This window comes from Leptinotarsa decemlineata, unplaced genomic scaffold (genome assembly GCF_025532065.1).
Source record: "Leptinotarsa decemlineata unplaced genomic scaffold, Ldec_3_MD MMD2_tig00000505_RagTag_RagTag, whole genome shotgun sequence".
Taxonomy (NCBI): Eukaryota; Metazoa; Arthropoda; class Insecta; order Coleoptera; family Chrysomelidae; genus Leptinotarsa; species Leptinotarsa decemlineata.
In genome coordinates, this window is record NW_027412549.1 from 15,904,135 (window position 1) to 15,928,446 (window position 24,312).

At 33.8% G+C, this 24,312-nt stretch overlaps 1 protein-coding gene and 1 long non-coding RNA gene across 2 annotated transcripts in view; one reads left to right on the top strand and one right to left on the bottom strand.

Annotated features, from left to right (window-relative positions):
- The window catches only part of LOC141481817 (uncharacterized), a 90,857-nt gene extending 88,207 nt beyond the window's left edge, over positions 1–2,650 (bottom strand). Inside the window, exon 1 of the long non-coding RNA XR_012465197.1 lies at positions 2,494–2,650. This is a non-coding gene — a long non-coding RNA (uncharacterized lncRNA). The remainder of the gene's footprint in view (positions 1–2,493) is intronic.
- Positions 2,616–24,312, top strand: part of LOC111505526 (whirlin) — a 112,325-nt gene continuing 90,628 nt past the window's right edge. Inside the window, exon 1 of the mRNA XM_074174072.1 lies at positions 2,616–2,708. Coding sequence (XP_074030173.1) covers positions 2,682–2,708 — 27 coding nt within the window. The 5' untranslated portion in view covers positions 2,616–2,681. The remainder of the gene's footprint in view (positions 2,709–24,312) is intronic.

Here is a 24,312-nt window from a genome sequence, read left to right on the forward strand (position 1 = left end):
CATCAACTCCTTCGTTGGTGAGCCAGTCAGTCACTAGACGGGCGACATGTGGACGAGCATTATCGTGCATTAGGTGGAAGTTTTCACCTACAGCACCAGCAAACGGACGGACGATAGGTAGAAGAATGGTGTCGAGGTACTGTCGGGCTGTGAGGGAGCGATTTGGAAAAACGAAATCGGTTCTGCCGCCGATCATGATTCCGCCCCATAGCATTACTGTACCACCTCTGTATGTGTGGACTTCCCGGACGTGTCTCAAACGTTCATTATTTCCAGGTCGTCTCCAGAGTCTTACTCGACGAGAATCTGGATGAAATCCAAATCTGGATTCGTCTGTAAACAAAACTGTGGCCCAATCATTTGCATCCCAGTTTTGATGTTCTTGACACCACTATAATCTTTTACCGCGATTGCCTCTCGACAAAGGTGGACATCTAAGTGGCCTTCTGTTGTGGAGATCTACTTCATGCAGCTGATTTCTGACAGTATCACGACCAATGGTTACCTGGTGCGTCTGCTGCAACACGTTAACCAACTCAGGTGCTGTGATTGTCGGTTGTCTTCTTGCGGTTAAGACCAAAAATCGGTCTTGAACTGCAGTTGTAGCGCGTCCTCGCCCTGGATGTTGTTCGGCTGGACTGCCAGTTTCACGAAAACGCCGCCACAATCGACTGATAACACTTTGGGAGACCCCCAAACGAAAAGCTACATCATTTTGTCGCATACCACCTTGAAGAAGCCCTACAGCTCTATTCATCTCAGCCAATGGTAAGTGATGGCGTTCCATGTTAAAGCACAATATTTCCAGTTTAATTGCTGAGCAAGAACTGCATAGAATGTACAAACTCGACACTTTCAGATTATTCATTTTAGCCGAAAACCTACAGTTTGTAAAAAACTTGATAAAAGATTAGTTACCGTTTTTGCAGGCTTTGTTCAACCCATAGAAATCTACAGGGTGGTCGAGTGTACCAATTTAATCGAAATTAAACGACCTCATGCATTTATTTTTATGATATTTAGTATGTTATAAAAATATCCCTAGACTTTTCCGATGTGTGTATATTTAGATAGGCAATATTGTGAAATCAATTTTATATCGCTGAAAATTGTTTTATATATAGCTGTAATATTTAAGGACATAAGGACATACATAAGGACATATTGTATTATAATAGATAAGGCCAATTGTAAAATGAATTTAGGGTGATATACCTGTATGGGTAGTATACCTGTATGGTTTACCTGTATGAATATCTGTATAGCATAAATAGCTTCAATTTTGCGAAGTTCACAGTTTCATCTTCCTCTTGAAGATGATCACTTGGTGATCAAAACACGTGTAAAATTAACGATTTGTTGTTGGGAAAAACTCCAGTAATATTCATTACTACTCCAAAGGTTCCAAACAGTACATCATAAGTATCCATCAACTGTTCAACGTATTGATGGTTCACGTTGTGGTCTGGATGATTCGTATTATAAATATATACAGCAGCTTTAGCACAATCATTATTTCGATAATAGGTGGCAAAAATTTCTTTTTTTTTCTACAATAGAATAAGCCATGTTGGAAAACAGTGAACAAGGATGACTGAATAATAATTGGAGACGAAGTGACAGTGGCGAACTATCTACTTTTTGTTCTGCGACAAATAGATTCAACAAAAACTACCAGTGCAGAAAAAACTAACAGAGCCGTCCATTCTACAAATCTAGAAGACCTGCGACAGATATTGTTCGGGAATGCCGATTTTTGACAGCGAACATCTTCAATAATGTAAGGAACGCTTTCGAAAGAAGATTGTATATGTTATGGAACTAGCTGGAGGTCATTTTGAACACTTTATCCGTTGATTGTGCTGCCATTGATATTACTTTTGTTGATTTCCTCAATAAAATGAGCGACAGCGAATTTTCTGTTTTTTCTTAAAAAAACGTTCACGTTCAATTTCTCACTAACGAATAAACCAATTTCGAAAAAAATTACAGAAGTAATAGAGAGACAAAATATATTTCAAATGATGTATCATTTGAACCCCCATGTCATTGAAAAAAATAGGGGGGTAGTTGATGACCGCAGGGGGGTGAAATTTCGGGTATGATTTCCATATCAGAATCAGTCCCACTAGAAATAAAAATTGACGTGTTCTTTGAAATTTTCAATTACACGTCCAGTTCTGATTTACAGGGGACACCCTGTATATCATCAGAGTAAACTTAAATGCAAATATTTCTTCTAAAAAAATCAGTTCAACTTTCAATACTTGAAAATTTTGATTATAGCTCCGTACTTTCACCTATATTAGTTGTAGGTATCTTGTTTGTGAGTTATTGTATATTATTTTGTCAGTTTAAAAAAAAATTGTTCAACACCAAAGAATGAAAAACATATAGAAAAACGAGTTTTCATTTCAAAATAAATTTGACGATACTGTTACTATTTTTCAACCAGCCGACTACGAAACCAAAAATATAAATGAAAAATCTTACCAGTGAAAGGAAAAGCACTAAAAAATTATTATGTTCTCTTTTTTGCACTGCTTGTCACTTCCTCTTTTTTCTCGATAAGCAGGTGACCAGGTGAAGCAGTGACTGTGTCACTAACGAAATATCAACGTTACCTTTGCCGGTACTCAACAAACTGACTATCGCGGTCTGATTGCACTTTGTTTTGTTTCATGCTTGCTCGATCACTTCAGGACCAGGTGAGTTTACATCTACGTTGCCATATTTACCGTTTTTATGGTTTTTAATTATCTGTTTATTGGTGAGTTGATAGATTTATTGGTCTTGATATGATATAAGAAATTATTGAGGATTTATCCGAAGTGGTTTTTTGTTGTTCTTTATACACCGCATACTTCTTTGGAAACTGGGTCAAGTCGGTTTGAGTTATTTGGTTTTTGTGGATTCACATGAGTATACCCAAAGGACAAACTGAAATTAACTCAGTAGTCATTACGATATCAAAATTAAATTTCGGATAAGTATTATAATAGTACTATACCTGAATTTCGAATACCTCTGTGTTATTTTTCAGGAGTTATATGAAATGCAGATTGAAACTACATGAAAAACAGAAAGAGCCCGAAAAAAACTATTTCATTAATGAAAAATTTGCCTATAATCGCTTTTCAATAAAACATTTAAATCTATAAATATGTTTATTGGAAACAAATAGAAATAAATAGAAATAGTTATTATGTTTGCTGTATTCCAACTTATTTTCACTTCACAGAGAAGTTTTATTGTATCGGGTTGTTTAGACAATTATGTCCGTTTTGATGTTATGTGTTTTTGTAGCTCCATATCTCAAGAAATATGTACTTTATTCTGTCGTGATATATTCTTTAATTTCCCCCCTTTTTATTTTTTGAACGGGTCAACTCAAAAAATTGAAATTTGGGATAATGAAATCAATGCATGAATACTTTATTTTGAAGTGAAATTGACAGATGAACTTTCAAGATGGGCGCCGTCTGGAAAAAAATTTAATGGAATGGGGGGTCTTGTGACATATCATTTTGAAGCTCTTGACGAATATTTCACAACCCTAGAATATGAAGTCACCCACTACAAAATGGCGGAACATTTAATAATTTCCTAAAGACAAACACATTGATATCGATATTTCTAGAAATATTCCTTTTTATCTGCTATATGGCAATTTCAACAACCCGATAAGGTTTGTTGTTAAGTTATTTTTCGATTACAAAAACGACAGAAAATGTCAGTACGACAATGAACATCATTGTTCAGTTAGAATATTCTCATTTAGTTTTCGGTTTTACTAGTAGAAAAGGACCGCGTCAACAATCTCTAAAATGGTCAATTCTCGTCAATTGGAAAAAAAATTGAGGCGATTTTAATTTACGGTGCGATGCGTAACTTTCACGAGACCGAAAGGATTTTCAATGAACGTTTTACGAATCGTCCTATCTGCAGAAAATATTTGAGGGATCTTGTATCCAAATTCACAACTACCAATAGTGTACATAACAAAAAGCCCCCAGGTCATCCGTCCATTCCGGAAGAACAGCAAGTGCAAATAATTGGTGAGATGGTAGTAAATCCTGAACAGTCTACTTATTCCGTTGCGAATCTTTGTGAGGCGTCTCCTTCTACTGTGTGGAGATTTTTGAAGAGGAATAGGTATCATCCATATAAAATTAAAATGGTACACCAATTAACTGAAGATGACCCTGATCAAAGAACAGCATTCTGCGAAATCATGACGGAAACCATTGCAAGGCATCTTACCTATCTCCACAATATTTGTTTTAGTGACGAATGTAATTTTTTTTAAACGGCAGACGACACAGACGAAATTAACGTTATTGGAGTGTCACCAACCCTCACGTTTTCCGGGAAACACATACCCAATATCCAGAAAAAAACGAACGTTTGGGCAGGAATATTGGGAAACCATATTATAGGACCTCTATTCATTGATCAAAATTCAACAAGAGAACTGTGTTTGAATATGCTGAAAACTACTGTTGACCCTCTCATCACTGAAATCGTCGAAGCGAATCCTAATGAATTCGATATGGATATTGTATTCCAACAAGATGGAGCACCACCACATCACTGCAGACAAGTGAGAAACTATTCAGATACTACTTTTTCCAGTCGTTGGATGGGCTGTCGAGGTCCTACAGAATGGCCAGCCCGCTCGCCAGATTTGACACCTTTGGACTTTTTTATGGGGCTATTTGAAGTAAAAGTTGTACGAAACTGAACCTGCTTCAATATTGGATATACGGCAATAAATAATAAATATTTGTAGAAATATTGACGTTACTGTGTTCGAAAATGTTTGGCGTGAAATATCGGATAGGCTTTTCATATGTCAAGAAGTTCAAGGCAACCTTTTCGAGCATCTTCTAAACTGACCTCAAGCTTATTACCTCTCATTATGTAGTTAAATGTCAATGTATTTAGGCAAATATTAAAAGTTCCGCCATTTTGTAGTAGTTGAAAATATATTGACATTGAATCCTAAGGTTGTGAAGCATTTGTCAGGAGCTTCAAAAAGATGTGTCACAAGACCCCCCTTTCCATTTAATTTTTTTCTCAGATGGCGCCCAGTCGCCATCTTGAAAATATCATCTGTCAATTTCACTTCAAAATAAAGTATTCATGCATTAATTTCATTATCTAAAATTTCAATTTTTTGAGTTGACCCGTTCAAAAAAAAAGCACTGTATACTGATTGATAGAGAATTTTGTACATTGATGCTGCCGATTTTTCTAAATTCTTAGTTTTTGCCTCTTTTCAGCTTATTACTATATGACGTCGTTCTAAACGAATTAAACCAAAGCGTTGCCAAAACAGCTGGAAAAATCAATCAGGAATTTGGCAATGATAGTGTTGATGAACGCACTGTTCGAAGATGGTTTGCGGAATTTAATTTCAAAGATTTTTAGCTTTGAATGTGAGCCCCAAAGTGGTCGACCTACAGTAATCTAGGACGAGGATTTGAGAACCCTGGTGGAGACTGACCCATCGCAAATAATGCGTGAGATGGCGGATGAACCGGCCGTCATTTCCCATGCAGTTTTTGATGGTTACAAACATATTGGAAAGATCTAAAGGCTCGAAAAGTCCCAGGCTTTATTCATCAACGTATTGGTGTACATGGTGATCTACTGCCGGAGTTCTCCTCCTATGTCTTCAATTTTTCACAGATTGTGACAATGAATCGTTTCAAATTCACATCTATTGCTGTAACGTCAGGAGTACCACAAGGCTCCCACCTGGGTCCTTTATTATTTTCAATCTTTATAAATGACGTGAAAAATGGTTCAATTTTTTCAAAATATTGTTGTACGCTGAGTCCTAAAAATATTTTCAAGAATAAAGTCAAAGGCAGACTGCTTAGACGTCCAGTCTGACGTTTATCGATTGTTCTTCAACAAAAAATGCTCAACTATCTCATTTACGAAAAATCAATATTTGATTGAATTTGACTACAAATTACTTGGAAAAAATTTGGATAAGTTCAACTATATTAAAGATTTAGGAGTTTTAAATTACAATGCGCATATACCATAAACAAATGTAACAGGATGCTAGGATTCATTAGTAGGATTTGCAAAATTTTCAACAAGCAAGACGTTCACAAATCATTATAGTGTGTAACAACGAAAACTTAACATGGCATAACATATAAAAAGTAAGATTTTCAAAAAAACTTGGACATGTCGATTTCTAATTAAAGGGGACACCTTTCAGACTAATCAGATTTTTTGTGGTACGCACCCCCTCAGAGGGGTGCGTCCAATGACCCTTATTTAGATAGGGAAAGAAGGTCGAGTGGCACCTTGTTTTAAAGGTCTTTTGAATACCTTCACATCTCTGTTGAAAAAAATTTTTGTAACGATTAGTTTTCGAGATAATTTGAAGATTTAAAGGTATTTTTATTGAGGTCAACTCTTTTTAAAATATATCAAATTGTTTTTAAGGTACAATTTACGTTCAGAACTTTCATAAAAAAATAAATTTTTGCTTTTTATGACAACCTGCTAATATGTGTCCATTTGATTTCGTTAAAAAGTAAGAATTATTTGTTTATTACGAGGAGATTTTTTCGGGGGATGGGGCTGGTTACCACCCTTACATTTTAGGTGAATTGAGTGGCACCTCCTTATGAAGGTTGCCTTTAGACGTGGATATTTTATGCTTCTGATAAAAAAGTGAATCATACTAAAAACTTACCTACACAACGAATACAACCTGCTGATTTCCTTGAATGCTGATGACACAGAAAAGTTTAAAAAACTGTTTAAAAAAGTTAATAAATCCCAATAATTGTTTTTAAAGCACACACAAAAAAGTAACACCTAATAAGGGTAACTCACATAGGAAATTTAGAGTAAATGTTCAAAATGTGCGCCATTTTGCTCCATGTAACAATAAAGATTTTGTTCGAATTTTGCTCTTACATTATTCAGCATCTCAGGAGTTATAGCTCGGCATTCATCAATAATTCTACGACGTAATTCATCCAAATTGGCTGGCTGTGTAGCATGAACTTTAGACTTTGAATATCCCCACAAAAAGTAGTCCAGTGGTGTTAAATCTGGTGATCGTGCTGGCCATTCAATTGTATCTCTTCTGCCAATCCATTGTCCTTCAAAATGAGTATTCAAAAAATTTCGAACCTGCTGGGCATAATGGGGTGGTGCGCCGTCTTGTTGAAAATGGATAAATTCATCTTGACATATTGGATCCTGTTCAATTATTTCAACTATACGAGGTTGTATTGCCTCTTCAAGAAGTTGTAAATAAGAATTACCGGTTAAATTTCCATCAATGAAAAATGGAACTATAATATGATTGTCTAATATTCCGGCCCAGATATTGAACTTTTGAGGTTGCTGGGTACGTATTTCTGCGTTATATCTTGGGTTTTCATCCGATCAATAACGGCAATTGTGACGGTTCACGCAATCATTTAAATAAAATGAGCTTTCGTCCGGAAAACAGATGTTATAAAGCAGCTCGGGATTTTGCATTAATCTCTCATTCATGCCCTCAAAAAACTCCTGTTTTCGGTCAGAATCATTCTCATTGAGTTCATGAACAAGTTTAATTTTGTAAGGATGGAATTTGTGGTTTTTAAGGATTCTCCATGCGCTCATATGGCTTATTCCGGCCATTGCTGATAAACCTCTGGTACTTAACCTGGGATTGGGGATGACTTGACCAATCACTCCAATCGCATTATCGTCATTCACTACCCTTCTCTGAACATTTCTTTTCTTATTTAAAACCTAACCTGTCTCCCTGAATTTTGTGACCAAATCCAGAACGTGATTTCTGCTTAGGTGTTTACCAGGGTTTAACTCGTTAAATAAAATTGATGTTCTATTAGCATTTTGGTCGTTGCCAAAAAATAAAGTAATAACTGGAACCCTTTCAGCAGTAGTGTAAGGCATTTTTTAACAAATAACAATACACGACCCGTTTAAACAAAACAATCGAACGATGTACTAATGAAAATTGGAAGAAGAGGAGTGGGTATTGATTTTCAAAAAGGGATTTTATTTAACAAAAAACTGATGAGAAGAACTGCTCGAAATTTTTTTTATTTAGGCATACAAGTTACCGAGTGGTCTGTCTAATGTATTATTAACATGGCAATTTTGACTTCAAATCATCTCGAAAACTAATCGTTACAAAAATTTTCTTTTAACAGAGTTGTAAAGGTATTCGAAAGAACTTTAAAACAAGGTGCCACTCGAACTACTTTCCCTATCTAAATAAAGGTCGTCGGACGCACCCCTCCGAGGGGGTGTGTACCACAAAAAATCTGATTATTCTGGAAGGTGTCCCCCTTTAATTAAAAATCGACATGTCCAAGTTTTTTTTGAAAATCTTACTTTTTATATTCAAAAACGGCTCTGTTACGTTTTCGTTGTTACACACTGTATTTTGCTTATGTATATAGTAGAGTTTTGCCAGCATCAACTGGAGTCCCGGCTATTACCTCTATAAGGTTAGATGTGAGAGAATCCAAAACAAATTCATTAGATATTCAAACTTCAGGGTAAATGATGTTTATATCGTTGATGATTTACATTCAGCTAGATTAACATTCAACATATTAATATTAGAAATACAAGTAACTATCTCGCACTTGGTCTTCATGTTTAAAATCCTCAGAAATTACTATGATGCTCCAGAACTACTATACTTAGTGTCTATCCATGTATCATCCAGAAACACTAGAAATAGACAATTTCTCAATGTAAGCTTCAAACATACCAATTTAGATCAAACCGCCCCTATTCCTAGGCTTAGTAATAGTTTCAATAAATACTGCTTGAAGATGGAAATTTCTTGTATCTCTTTATCTCACTTCAAAAGTAACTTGAAACAAATTTTTCACATGTAATCTATACCTGTAATGAAATTTAATAATATCTAAAAGTTAAGGCTTTTTCTTTGTTTTTGTGAACTGGAGATATGTATGTATCAGCGGATACTGTTTTGGGTTTATACCTGTATGTATTCCAAATCTGGATAAATGAATAAACGTAATCCCCATGAAGAACCATGCAATCATTAAAGCGCCGCTTCAACATTCCAACACCACTTTTGTAATAATCCAGTCATTTAAGCTTAAATTAGGTAAGAATCTCGGAATTCGAGATACCCAGCTATAAATCTGTAAATACTTGTATATTGACACCCTAAAAGTTGTCTCAAAACCTACATATGGTAGGGTGTAAGCAACTATTAAATTTCAAGGTCAAAGGTCACAAAAATCGGTTTTTTGCGCTTTTTTTGGAAATATCTCATTTCCTATGGGTTTTTTGCTATTTGTATTTATTATCAATATTGTAGAATACAAAATTCTCTACAAATTTTGTGAAAAAAATTTTTTTATTTATTTATTTCGAGATAGGAGAGCACGCGGTCACAGCATCACTTCAGGTCAACCGGTGCCTCCGGTCGAAAACGCGCCATATATAGATGCGGATGTTCTTATTGTTGAAACTGCAATTGAAGAATCAAAGTCTAAAAAAACTGCAGTTATAATAGCACAAGATATTGATTTACTTGTCATTTTAATTGGGCGTACACTGTCTTACGAACAAGAAATTTTCTTTAAAAAAGTTGGGAAAGGTAATGTAAAAACGGAGATATACTCGACTAAAAACATTCTAAAAAACATATTTTATTTCTTCACGCATTAACTGTGACACAACTTCTGCGCTTTTTAAAAGGGGAAAAAATCATTTTTAAAAGTTTTTGAGAAACTGACAAATTTGGATGAACTAGCTGCAGCATTTGAGGAAGAAAATTGTTTGGCCCATAGATTATTAGAGAGTGGAACTCAAACCTTATTGGCAGTCTATAATGCTCCGAAATCTGTGAAAAGTCTCGATCATCTTCGTTATATGCATTACGTCAAGTCTACAAAACTTAATAAACCTGTGCAGCTTTCAAATATTCCACCAACAAGTGCAGCTGCTCATCAACATTTCAACCGTGTATATTATCAAGTTCAACCTTGGTTAGGACATGATTTGGAACCTCAGGTATGGGGTTGCAATGCGAAATGATTTTCTGGAGCCTATCATGACAATTTTACCACCTGCTCCAGAAGATTTGCTAAATACAATTTTCTGCAACTGCAAGAGTGGTTGTGGTTCGCGATGCGGATGCAGGAAAGCAGGCTTGCAATGCTCTTCAGCTTGTGGCCAATGTAATGGGCAAGCTTGTCTTAATGCTCTACCATATCAGAGCGACATTAACGAAGATGGAACCTTTGACCCCGAAATCATGGAAGAACTTGAGACAAATGTCGTTGAAGACGATAATGAAGACCAGTTTGAAATTTACCAGCAGCCAGAAGACGACGATGAAGAGGAAGAAGATGATTAAAATTATAAATTGTAGTTTTTGTACCCTTCATTCCATTTCTTTACCTTCAATAAAAATAAATGTATTCAATGATATTTTTTAATAAAAAGATTAATTCATAATTCATTTGTTTTTTTTCATCATGTAAGAAGCTATAAATATTAATTAGGTTAAAATTCAAATATAATTCCTATATTTTCATTAACAATTCTGCAATTACATGGGCAGGTAAGTGTTGTTAAATAAATTAATACTGAATAAAAAGTGGATAAGTTAGGAAAAAAATGATGAAATATAATATAATAGTTATTAAAAATTGACAAATATTTATAATCATTGATTTATCGATAGTTCATCAACTATATATGGAGCGTTTTCGACCGGAGGCACCGGTTGACCTGAAGTGATGCTGTGAACGCGTGCTCTCCGCCCTCTATCTCGAAAACGGTTTACTGTATAAAAAATTTGTTCAAACAAAATTTGTAGAGAATTTTATATTCTACAATATTGATAACAAATATAAATAGCAAAAAACCCATAGGAAATGAGATATTTCCAAAAATAGCGCAAAAAAACGATTTTTGTGACCTTTGACCTTGAAATTTAATAGTTGCTTTCACCCTACCATATGTAGGTTTTGAGGCAACTTTTAGGGTGTCAATATACAAGTATTTACAGACTTACAGCTGGGTATCTCGAATTCCGAGGTGAACTTACTATAATGACTGGACTATAAAACGATTTATCTTCTGCCTCGAAATAACCCTCAGTTTCAACGATAACCTCTTTATTCGGGCAAAATTTCTTACCGGTGAGCATTTTTTGAGGTCTGCGAATAGCCAATAGTCGCTGAAAAAATTAAGAGTGGTAATTCAAAAAGTGGTATTTTTATTATCCCTTTTGTAATCAATATGGCAGTGTTTTAGTTTCATCTCGTTCTCTTCTCGCAAAGAATGTTGCAGAGGAAAATAGAAAATGATTTCTCATTCTGGGGTAGATGTCGGTTTGATTTTGTAAAAGATCACCGTGAAGACCTTCATTCACCTCTCATGAGCAAGCTTTCCAGTTTTTTGTCAGTTCTGTAGATAGCGGCTCATAAAAGAAGATTTGATGGGTGATGAGTGTGATAACATATTATAATGTATATAATTGAAATTTATTCCACAAACGTAAGTGTAGTAAGTGCACATGCACTCTAAAACTTTCCATTGCCACGCAACTAATAATAATAATTTTTTCTCACCGTACAGGAATTTTCCTCAGAAGAAAGATTTTGGAGTATCATTATTTGTCCCGTTGTCGCGGTTTTTACTATAAAATTACCCAAGTAGATTTTTTTATCACGTAGTCATTCATGTTTCAACTTCAGCTATCGCTGACATATATATTTCTTGGAAAACAGCAAAACATTGATGGAGATAAGAATATTGAAGGAATCAAAAATGAATCAAATCAAGATTTATCTTGAAAAAACGATGGATAAACATTTCAAAGGAATATTTACTCAACAGTCACCTGAATCGATAATCACTTTTATTGATTATAGTGACAATTGTAAATTTACTTTATTGAGAAGGACTCCTGATATGATTAATACCGGAATCCATAGCTCATTTGTATACGATTTCTGGAATTTTCATAAGTGTTTAATTGTCATATTCGTAAACATATACGCTGTTTGTTCGAAAAATAAGGCGAATTTTCATTATTTCATTATTTGACTGTGTGGATCATTCTGTTTTATTACAAAAGTTGTGTCATCATGGTATTAGGGGTAAAGCTTTAGATCTCATGATGTCCTATTTTAGCAACAGAAAACAAAAAGTTTGCATTAAACATCGAACAGAAGTGTTTTACTCTGACATAGCTAATATTCATAAAGGTGTCCCACAAGGAAGTGTGCTAGGTCATTTGTTGTTTATCATTTATATAAACGATTTTTCGGAAATTTAAAAAAATACCAGTACCAAACTTGTCAGTTATGCTGATGATTCCAATTTTGTTATACCTCTTGACGGCCATATGAATTTGGAAAGTGATGTATTCAATGTTGTTTCTACATCCTCAACATATTTCAATCAAAATTCAACAAAAATGAAAAAATCGTATATAGCTATTTTGGTTCTGGAGATATACAGGAAAAACCAAAAATTCCCAAATTATTTTTTTGACTATATCTTCTTTATTCGCAGACATATTGAAAATCTGTTCACATTTTGCTATTGGCACTTGATGTGAGCTATCAGAATATGCTCATGAATCTTTTATATAGGGTGTCATCTGACTTGGGCCACCCCCATCTTTGAATTTTTAGATACGGACCTGTATTTTTTGTTGTAATTTTTGGATCCTCGACGTTTACTTCATACTGAGAAATTAAATTTTATTTTATATTTCCGGATGTTTCCGTAATATTTGATTATAATTGGGTGAAGTATTTCCTTTTAAATTACGGCCCTGGAAATTGGTTGACTGAGTTGAATAAATCCACGATAGCAACTTTCACGAAACATCTCGAAATATGAACATCCCGAAATATAAAATTTAATTCAATATCTCAGTATGAAGTGAACAATACAAAAACTACAACAAAAAATACGGGTCCGTATTTAAAAATTCAAAGATGGAGGTGGCCCAAGTCAGATAACACCCTGTATAAAAGATTCATGCACATATTCTGCTAGCCCACATCAAGTGCCAATAGCAAAATGTGGACAGATTTTTAATATATCTAGGAATAAAGAAGATATAGGCAAAAAAATTATTTGGAATTTTTTGGTTTTTCCTTATATATCCACAACCAAAAGAGCTATATTCGATTTTTTTACATCATTGAATAGGTCTCTGAAATATGCAACTTTGCCACAATTTAACCGACACTCTATCTCTTATCGTTTACGAGATCCCCATGTACAGACACGAATTTGAATAGCCCTGTATTAACTAAAGTTGTCAAAGATCTATGATCAGTTTCAGTACTCTCAACAACACAAATCCCGGAACTTCATCCAACCCAGCAGATGTTTTGTTTTTCAATCGAGAATTCAACAGAGTGTACAATTTTTCCTCGTAGAAAGGGTTCAGAAATATACTGTAACAATTGAAGTCATTTTTAGGTAGAGAAAATTCATCATTAAATAAATTTTCTGTTAGTTGTCTGGGCACATATATGAAAAAGTTATTAAATTACCCAGCAACTTCATCAGGATCCTCTTCAAGTTCCATTCAAGTTCAGCTTAGTATATTTTCTTTCTCTTCGTTAATTAGTCAACTCGGCCACTACTTCCCAAGAGGCCTTCATATCATTTTCAGCATTTAAAATACGATCTTGATAATGACATTTACGCTTTTGATCAATCAGAGAGAAGTGTTTCTTTTTCGATTGTTTGTAAGCAGTGCCCAAATTTGGGTAACATTTTTGCAATATATAAAGATCTTTTAGGGCTAGACTAGAACGAATGACCTTGTTAGCAACCAATTTTCTTAACAACAACACGCTGGGTAGAGTTTGTATAGGAAAAGCCTCATCGATATGATACATGAATGTATTATAAAAAAATTCGAAGGCTTCCTCAAAAGTTCCAGCAGAATCAATTTTGGGCCAGTTTTCAGTATCAAATATATTTTCAAATAGTATGATGTTATTGTTTCGGAAGCTTCTTCTCAAACATGTTGTTTGTTACGGTTTCAATTGTTTTCGATATAGATCAATTTCCAAAAAATTGGTCTGTGATTTGATATATCATTATCAAATACACCTAATGTTCAAAATTTATAAGTTTTATACCTCTCACCAAAAAAATAAACAAGCTAAATAGCTCAAACTGTGAACATATGTTGTTAACGAAAGTACCAACATGAACAAATACAAAAATAGGTAATCGAATGTCTTTGGGCAAAGTTTGAACATTTACCTCATTTTAATAAACAATCCATGTTAGATATTCGTATATAGATCATCATATATTATCTTTCCGGAATTCCAGTTTATTGAATTTTTGGGAATATTTGTGTAAATATGTTATGAAACTAATTTCAATTGAATTTTTGATATTTGTTGAAACTGAATTAAAAACTTTCAGAACTATTCATGTATATAAATGAATTGTTCTTTAATTCTATTCTATTCATTTATATAAATGAATTGTTCTTCCTCATGAACAAACTTCTTGAATTTACATAAAAATTGTAATAGAGCATCCTAGTCTAGTTCACATGTACTTTTTTTGTAACATTTTTCCGCCATGTCCAAAAATTATGACCAAGGTGTCATTCGATTCGTATTTTTGCCTAGAATGTTTGAAGATAGGTCCGAAAACGCGCCGATGAAAATTACAAATGTTATAAACAATTGAGTGAAAAAAAATGGAGCTTTAGTTTTTTCTTAATATCTTGGAAAACTTTCAAAAGTTTGGAAATTTGAAAAAAGATTTGAAAAGATCAATGAATTTGCATAAAAAAGTCCCAACTCCCGAAACTGTATCTCGATTATTTATAATTTTTACTGAGCCCCGAAAATAGAGCCAAAAGCGGGTAGTCTGGCTTCCGCGCGCCTTTCGTCACTCTGACATCAAAACAAAAAAAATATTTAAAAATATTAAATGTAAATATTAAGGAATGAAAGAATTCATGTAATGTTGGGATACATCAATAAACAATAATCCGCAGTCAAAAAATTTTTATCCCAATTTTAACGTTAATTATAATTTTGTTAATTAATAACTTTTTCTGAATTGAAAGTTAATATAAAAATCCCTATAATTATTAAACTAAAACCCTGGCATTTTTTCCTTTGGTGAAGTTATCCTCGATAGGCAAAACATAGATTACCGTTGTCAAAATAAAAAAATTGTTATTTTCGATTTTTTTATTGACAATTGAAAATTGTAATTTTATAAAAAATACATTACAATTTTTTTTTTCTAATTTTCGATTGTTTCATTTTCTCATGGCTAAAAACTAATTAAGAATTTTTTTTAATTTTTTACAGCTATTGTTAATAAATTTATTATAAACAAATACATTTTTTACAAGCAATTCGAAAATTTTTTTTTGCATTATGTTAATGGAAAAAAAATCATGATTTTTAGAAAAAAAATGGTTTCCTAAAAAAATTTCTTTGTTGCTAAAAAATGCGTTTGTTAATTAACAATCGTTTTTTGCAATTAAATATTAAAATTAGGGAACTGTTTTTTTTTAAATCATAAATTCTATTGTTCTTTAAGGTTTTGAAAAAACTTTTTCTCAATTCTTTTTTCAATTGTTTATTTAAAAAAAAATGTTATAAACGAATTCTTTTCTTTTTTTTTCAATACTTTGTTCTATAATGAAAGTAACTATGTGTTTTTTTTTTTAATTTATATGACATATATATGTTGGCTATGACCTATGACTGGTGAAAGTGGCGATCCCATTGGCAGTCCCTCATCTTGTGTAAAGAATTCGTCCTTCAGTTGGAAATAACAGTTTCGTACACAGCATCCTAGTAATTCCATGATTACTTCTATAGGTAGATTCGTTCTCTCTCTCAGGTTCCCGTCTTCGGATAGCTTTCTCTGTATGATTTGAAGTGCTTCTTCGACCGGAACGTTGGTGTAAAGGCAATCCACGTCGAAACTAATTAGTTGATCTTCCTGTGTGACCTCAATTGACCCTAGTAGTTCGACGAAATGCCTTGAATTATTCACAAAAGACGATGTTTTTCCTTGTAATGGTTGTATTAAGGGAAGTAAAAATCTAGACAAGTTTTGAGTAGCCGAATCTCTGGAGCTGATGATCGGTCTAAGCGGAACGTCCTTCTTGTGGATTTTGGGTAGTCCATACAAGTGAGGGGGCTTACTGTGGTGCGGTGTCAGCGATGATCTTTCCTTGTCCGAAAAACAGACTTGGTTTTTTTTTCAAAATCTGGTACAACTTCCTTTCGATTGATGCAGTAGGGTTCCGTACGATCTTTGTGTATCGTCCCTTCTGAAAAACCTCCTCGATCTTCTGTTCGTAGAGAACGGTATCCATTACCACAGTAGCGTTTCCTTTATCTGCAGGTAGGATCTAGATGGTGTTGTCTCTAAGTAGGCCGTTCAGAGCTCTACGTTCTTCATTGCTGATGTTTTAGGAGAAAATTCAAGGAAGCCGCATACATGTTGTCCAACAACGTATTCAGCCAAGCCAGCGTAGAAATACGCAACATATGGAAACCCATCATCAAGAGAAAAATGGCCAACTCCCGCCAAAATGGTCATCTTCCACGGAACCAGTGAAGCGGAAAATGGAAAGCGGGGATAAGTGAAAGTACTCGAACGACCTATAAATAGTCATCTCTCGGAGGAATCAGTCCAGTCATCACCCGAAGACGATTGTAGATACTAAAAATCGAAACGTCGTGAATTAACGTGACTTGTAATTTCTCCATTTTTTGTTTTTATTTTCTTTTTTTCATTTCTTTATTTTTATTTATTCAATTGTTCTATTTTTACTTGCATTTTATTCCACTATTATTACATTTCAGGTTTATTTTGGTTAATATAATTGTTATTTTCAGCTATTCATTTTCAATTCTTCTTTTTTAGTTGTTTCTGGGATTTCAAATCATTTTATATAGTGGACAATGGAAGTCCGAACTAGTGAAATTCATCATGAAACATTGTCAATCACCTTCAAACAAACGATGATGGTTTTTGTTTCAAAATCCTCTTTGAACAGTCGGTCCATAGGATTTTACACCAAGTTCTTCGTATAATGAGTAGACATGTTGATGAACTTCTGCAGACTTTTATATATAACGGTAATATAAATCAATTATCTACGTCAGGTAATGAGGAAGCAACTGATTAGTATTGATGGTTTTTGATAACGCTGCTCACCGAATTATCAGCGTTCGACGATAATTACAAGTCTCGTTTACTTCTGGTTTATGTTCCAACATTATAATGTTTCTGTTATTGTCGTTGAAAAAAGTCAACGCCGGAAGTCATTTCGTACTAAAACAGTTACATAATTGATGAGAAAATCCAGTGAGCAGGGTCGGCTTTCAGACCAAAGACAAGTGAAAGTACTGTAAAACCCAACTTTTTCTAATTTCAAAATTTATTTCCCAGTATTCAGCTAATTAAAACAATTGAGATGATTGAGCGTCTCTTAGATGGAAACTATGATAATCCTGCGGGGAGTTTCATTTTTGGAAAATAACATTTTTGGCTTCCTACTTCTTCATCATTATACTGAAAAAATATGGGAATCTTCCAAAGAAAGGAAGAAAACAATGAATTTCAGAAAATCTATACCAATCTATACTAATATTATAAATGTGAAAGTTTTTGAGGATGGATGATAATAATAATAATCAGTTAACTTGTTCAGTGATCCAATAATTTTTCTGAAAAAGCGATTGGTTGGGTAAAAAGATCAATTTTTTCTCAAAAAAGCGATTGGTTGGGTAAAAAGATTAATTTTTTCTTAAAAATACAAATGTATTTTTGCCGACGTTTCGCATCTAATTAAATTCTTCTTCAGAGCTCGAAAAGTATCTAATATGTCTGATGGTTTTGAAAATAGTATTATCATCAAGACGAAAAAACTACTTTTCGAGCTCTGAAGAAGAATTTTAGTTAAAATTTAAGTTTAAAATAAAAAATTTATCCTGGTACTCAACCAACTCCTTTTTCAGAATAATAATTGATAATAAAAATTTTTATTTTCCCACAAGACATATAAAATATATAGGAATGGCCAATATATAATGCAAGAGCACTAAAACAGAGTACAGTCATCTAAGAATGAAGATATTCAAAAGTCAACATAAATATATATGTATATATGTATATGTATATATATATATATATATATATATATATATATATATATATATATGTATATATATATATATATATATATATATATATATATATATATATATATATATATATATATATATATATACACTATACACACATATACTATTTCCCTATACGTATCTATTACCTTTTAGAAGATATATTAGAATAATGTCAAGATTAGGTTACAGTAATGAAGATTTCATGAATTTATTAATAATATATGATGAGTGCAATAGAATTGCAAGTAGAACATGCCGAGTATTTCATGGAAGATATCCACAACTTCCGAAGCCGAATAATAATGTCGCACTAGTATTTCTAAAATGCCACAACTCAAAAATCGGTATATTTGAATTGAGACTATGAAAAAATTGGTAAATATTTCTGTATCAAGTTGTATTAACATCCAAACTGTATTAACTTGATATAGTTCAGATGATACTGTATCAACTTGATACAGTTTATATGATCGATAAAGAAATATTTATCGATTTTTTTCATATTGATTTTTGAGTTGTGTCCCTTTAGAAATACTAGTGCGATGTGATAAATCGACTACTAATAAACTGTAGGTTGAATGGAACCTTCCGTCCAAAAATCATTCGTAAGAAGACTAAAGTGGATGATGATGACAATGGTATAACAGTTTTGGGATACTTTCATGCATTTCAAAATGCTTCTCTGCACGAGGCTGAAGGGGAGATAGGTATACCGTACGTGACAATTTGTCAAATTCCTAATAAACATAAATGGCATCTCTATAAGTTCTACTTTGTGTCAGTTTTACGAATTTTTTCATAGTCAACATAGTTAACAACTTCAAAACTGACGAAATTCAATGCATCTTTGAACCCTCATTTTCTTCCCTTGGGGGGTGGAAATACCTGATTCTCTATTGGTGCTTATTTTTGCTATACGAAGAAACAAAACAAAGAAACAAGTGAAATAAATAAATATTTCCACATAAGTCGATCATTTTAAACTTAGGAAGGAAAGTGATATGAATGTTGTTGTTGAGAATGTTTTTACGATATGAAATACATGATAGAATATAGGGTGTTCCATTTATAAATAAATATCATTCCATGAAACATTATGAAAACATCACTGTCAATTTTTTTTGTTTTCGGCATCGAGAAGTCCATTGAAAATATTACTAGTTTGCCTATTTAACCGAACTCGTAGCATCAATAATAAAGGAGTTGGCAATGGTGCCGACTTAATTTGGAACACCCTGTATATCACTGACTCAGTTTTATAAAAAAAACATGAAAACAAGCCAGCTCCCTGGCTTGTTCAACAGTTAATATGCAGAACAGAGTATATTTTGGTGAATTAGAACAACGTTAAAATTATAATAATATTAAAACGCCCTGCAAAACGAGAAGAGAAGAAATGAAACTGGTTAGATGAATTTATATACGAATTTTTATTCGAAAGCAGTTATTCCAGAATACATATATTATCTTTGTTTTTCTGAACATCTCAAGTGAACCTAATTTTCCGTCGTAGATAAGTGAAAAATAAATTAATATTATCAGTTGATAGATTGCAACGTTTTGGTTTTTCCAAACTCTGAACCAGCAACGTTGTTCAGAACACTTTAAAGCATTGACCTTATAACAAATGTCAAATCACTTTTCTAACTGGTACACTGTTTCATGCAAAAGGGCGATGTATTAGGTTGTTTCGGAAGTTTTGCCCGCTTTAATGGCATGTTTTTTGTAGCTCGATACCTAAATGGACATATATTTCACAGTGTCGTGGTCTACAGGGTGTTTCAAATTCGATTCTCACCATTAGGATCTCGGAAACTGTGAGAGATACGAATATGGTCAAATTGGGGCAAAGCTGCGCATCTACCTGACTAACAGTATGCTGTTGAAAAAGTTCTGAAATTCTGAGTATATCCGGAGATATCTGGAAAAAACAGAAATTTCGGAAAATGGTTTTAATTTTTTTCTGAATTCATTTTTCGAAAGATTCGAAAATGAATCGTACTTATACATTGTCACTTCTTCTCTGCTATTTAATGGTGTTTTCAGATTTTCTATCCGACGTTTCGTCTTCCAGCCACCATCATCAACTTTATTTTTTCTTATAGGCACTACATTGGATTCTTTCTGTTTTGAATATAACCAGATTTTAACTTTTCATAAGTTATAGTTCTTTTTCGAAAAATTGAAGATATTGAAACAAAATAATTCTTGTCATAATAGGTTTTGACTTTGATGTTTCTGAATTTGACTTTCAATTTGTTACACTCAATGACATTTTGTACAAGTCATTGAATTTTTGGCGAAAATTGGCTTTCACGAATGAAGAAAAAAGAGATTAGAAACAGTGTTAGAACGTGTTAGGTTCCAAACGAACCAAACTCGGTGAGATTTTGATCTAATACATTGAACATAGTTCGATATGGTTGTTTTCTTTCCGGATACAATTTTAAATACATTTCCGATCTCCTAAGACTGTTTTTCGCAAATCAACATCGAACAGGGCGTTCATCTCTACTATCATAGTCCAATGCCTGGTCAAATTTATGGTCTATATCGGCAACGCCGTGGTTCAATTTGAATTCGTAGAGAAAAATTGGCAGAGAATCGGAATTCGTTCAGATAACTTTCGATTCAAAGCAACACACTCAATCAGCAGCACCTCAAATTCTCTCTAAAATTGTTTGAAAATACCATTTTCCAGTGAACCTTCGATATGTTTAGGTATTCAATAAAAAAACACAAACTATACTGTAACGAAATCAATCAGCGACGTATTCTGTTGATCCAAAATCGAGTCAGTCAAGTGATAATGATCCCGTGATTTTTTTTAAACTTCTAGTGGATATTCAAAGAAGGCATTACACAGATAAACATTTCAATGATAACTTTTTCCTGAAAGTTGATGAACCTGCCTGTACCTTTGTGGTTGCAGTAAATGTACAGTTATTATCTGCAATGTGGGAAAGTTGTATTCAAATTAAGGTAAGATAATCCGATAACATTTGGAGGTGAACCTGATGCCGCGAGGAATACACTTCCTGTATTTTTTATCTCAGAGTAACGGAATACGGTATTTCGGTGTCGACGTATGTAACGCGAAGTGACCAATCCGTTCGGTCGTCTGTCTTCTCCATAAGACGGATTTTGTTAAAATTGGAATTTACGGCCTATAACTATATTATACGGGGCGTTCCAACAAGAATTTTTTACCCCCCAAAACTTGTGAAGCTCTCCCTTACCCTCTTACCTACTTATTTTTTCATATCATGGTAAATTGATAACTAGCAGTCAGTGTTTCGTAAAGAACACAGCTGTACAACTGCTCTCTTGAAAACTGATAATATTTCCGAATCTGCTGATAAAGGTAACACAACTGCTTTAATACCTACTTATAGACTTCTCCAAGGCATTTGATATCTTTAGTTATCGGGTTCTCTGAACCTGCCATAAATTTAATTATTAAAACAATTTTAAAGATCGTTCAAAGTTTGTAAAAAATGCGAAAGGAAAATCAAGCAGTGAATTTATTAAATTAGGAGTGCCTCAGGGATCTATTACTTGAACCCTTATTATTTTGCGTTTACACTTGTGATCTAGTTTCTGTTTTAAGACATTGTAATTCACATATGTATGCGGATGACACACAACTATATCTATCATTCAAGCCTAATGACGTTGCTACAGCTAATCGAAATTTGAATTAAGATCTAGCTCGTCTCATTTCAGCATCTGAAGCTCGTAACCCCAAAATGTATTCAAATAAAACTAATCTGCTTGTTTTGGTACTAATCGTAGCTTGGTGAAAAGCTGTATTTATATTGTTATTGATGATACTGTAATATGCCCCACGAACGTGACAAAAAATTTAGATTTCGAAATGGACGTGAATTTAAAGTTTACAAAACATGTCACAAAATGTGTTCAAAGAAGTTACATGAGTTTGAAAATGCTTTATCCTCATCGTCATTTATCATCAATAAGTTTGAAAATGAAATTAATAAATGCGCTCGATTTGCATATTGGTGATGCTGTGTACGGTTCATGCCGGGATAAAAATACATTTTTATAATTGGAAAAGTGCAAAAATCATGTCTTTGGTATATACAGGATGTAACTGAAGAAGTGTAAAACATTTGAGGAGGTGATTCCTCATCCAAAAAAAGATAGGATCTTTCATAAAAAGAAACTTCATTGGAGCATCCCTTGTTGAGATACAGCCCTTTAAAGGGGGTACATAAAATTTGTATAACAATTTTTTTCACAAGCACTGAAAAAGTTACAATATTGAAATCAGCCTGACGTTTTGTACTACCAAAAAGACACTTAGCCAGTAATTCATTTGGTTTACCCCATGGTTGTAAGGGGTGGAAAACGCAACTCCCAAAATTTATTTCCAATGTTACTTTTTGTCTTATTATTTGTTTACCACTTCCGATAGCCTGTTTCATTCTGAACAAAAAATGTCTTCTGGGTTTTTTGCCCAAAATAAACCAGTTCGCAGCAAAAAATTGTTTTACGAACAACTACAGAGATACATCGTCATAAATGCAAACTGGATTTATTGTTATTTTGCAGTTAGTACCTGCATTAAACGATTAAAGGGTAATAAACAAAACTAATGTATTAATAACAAAACACACAACATGTAGAAATCATAGTAAATATTCAATATGTCTACCTTCAGACATTACGCATGCGTATAGACGTCGGCGCATTGAGTCATGTATTTGCTCAAATATTCCTGGAGTCTCTCTGATTACCCTGCACGCATCGATGATGCGGTTCATTAAGTCCTCTACATCGCGAACAGGAGTACGATAAACCAAATGCTGTAAATGACCCCGAATAGAGAAATCGATAGGATTGAGATCCGGAGATCGAGCGGGCCAGTTCTGTGGTTCTCCTCGACCTATCCACTGATTTGCATATGTTTCAGTTAAATGCTGACGTGCTACTCGACTAAAATGGGCGGGATCCCCATCATGCATAAAAAACATATCCCTTCTGAAGCCCAAAGGAACTTTGTCCAGCAGCACTGGATGCACTTCTCTTAAAAATTGAACGTATGCGTCACCATTCAATCAAGGAGGTAGAAAATGAGGCCTAATTGAATCATCTCCAATTACTTCGAGCCACACGTTGAGAGAAAACTGTTCCTTATGGTTAGTTTCGATAATAAAGTGAGGGTTTTCATCAGCCCATATGTGGTAATTATGAAAATTAATAATCTTGTCCCGATAAAAACTACATTCGTCTGTGAATTCTATCGTCTTCAGAAAGTCACAATTTCGTCTAATCATTTCCAGCAACCAATTGCAAAATACAAGACGGTTCAGAAAGTCTCGCGGTAACAGTGCCTGTACTCGTTGCAGATGGTAAGGGTATAATAGTTGTTTCTTTAAAATTCGAAATACGATCATATGATCAACATTTAGCTGGAAAGCAATCTTCCTAGTAACGGTAGTGGGTTGTTCTTCAATCAAATCAAGTACTGCTTCCTCAAGATGTGGTGTTCGTATTTCTCGATGGCGACCACAATCCTGCGTTCTTTTCTCGTAATCGTTAATGAAGTCGAATCGGTGATGATGAGAATGATCCTGCCGTTGAGGATACATTTCAGCATATCTTCTGAAAGCTCCTAACCCATTCCCCTGCGATAGACCGTAAACGTAATGCATATCAGCCATTTCCTCATTTGTGTAAGCCATTTTAACAACAAGTGAATTATCAAAGTAACAAATTAAGAACAGAACAACAACACACAATTAGTATCAATTCAATTTCGAAAATCCACAAATTGACAGCGTCATACCAATTTAATTGCAACTATCGCTAATAGCGACCTACTAGATAGATTAGTTTCGTATTTTCGCACTTATAACGATGTATCTCTGTAGTTGTTCGTAAAATATTTTTTTCTGCGAACTGGTTTCTTTTGGGCAAAAAACTGCGGAGACATTTTTTGTTAAGAATGAAACAGGCTATCGGAAATACATTTTTGAATGGAAAATAAGAAAATAAGAAATAAGAAAATATGACAGAATATCATATAAAGTCAAGGAAACCAAATGGTTAACTATGAAAAATATACGTGTTTTAC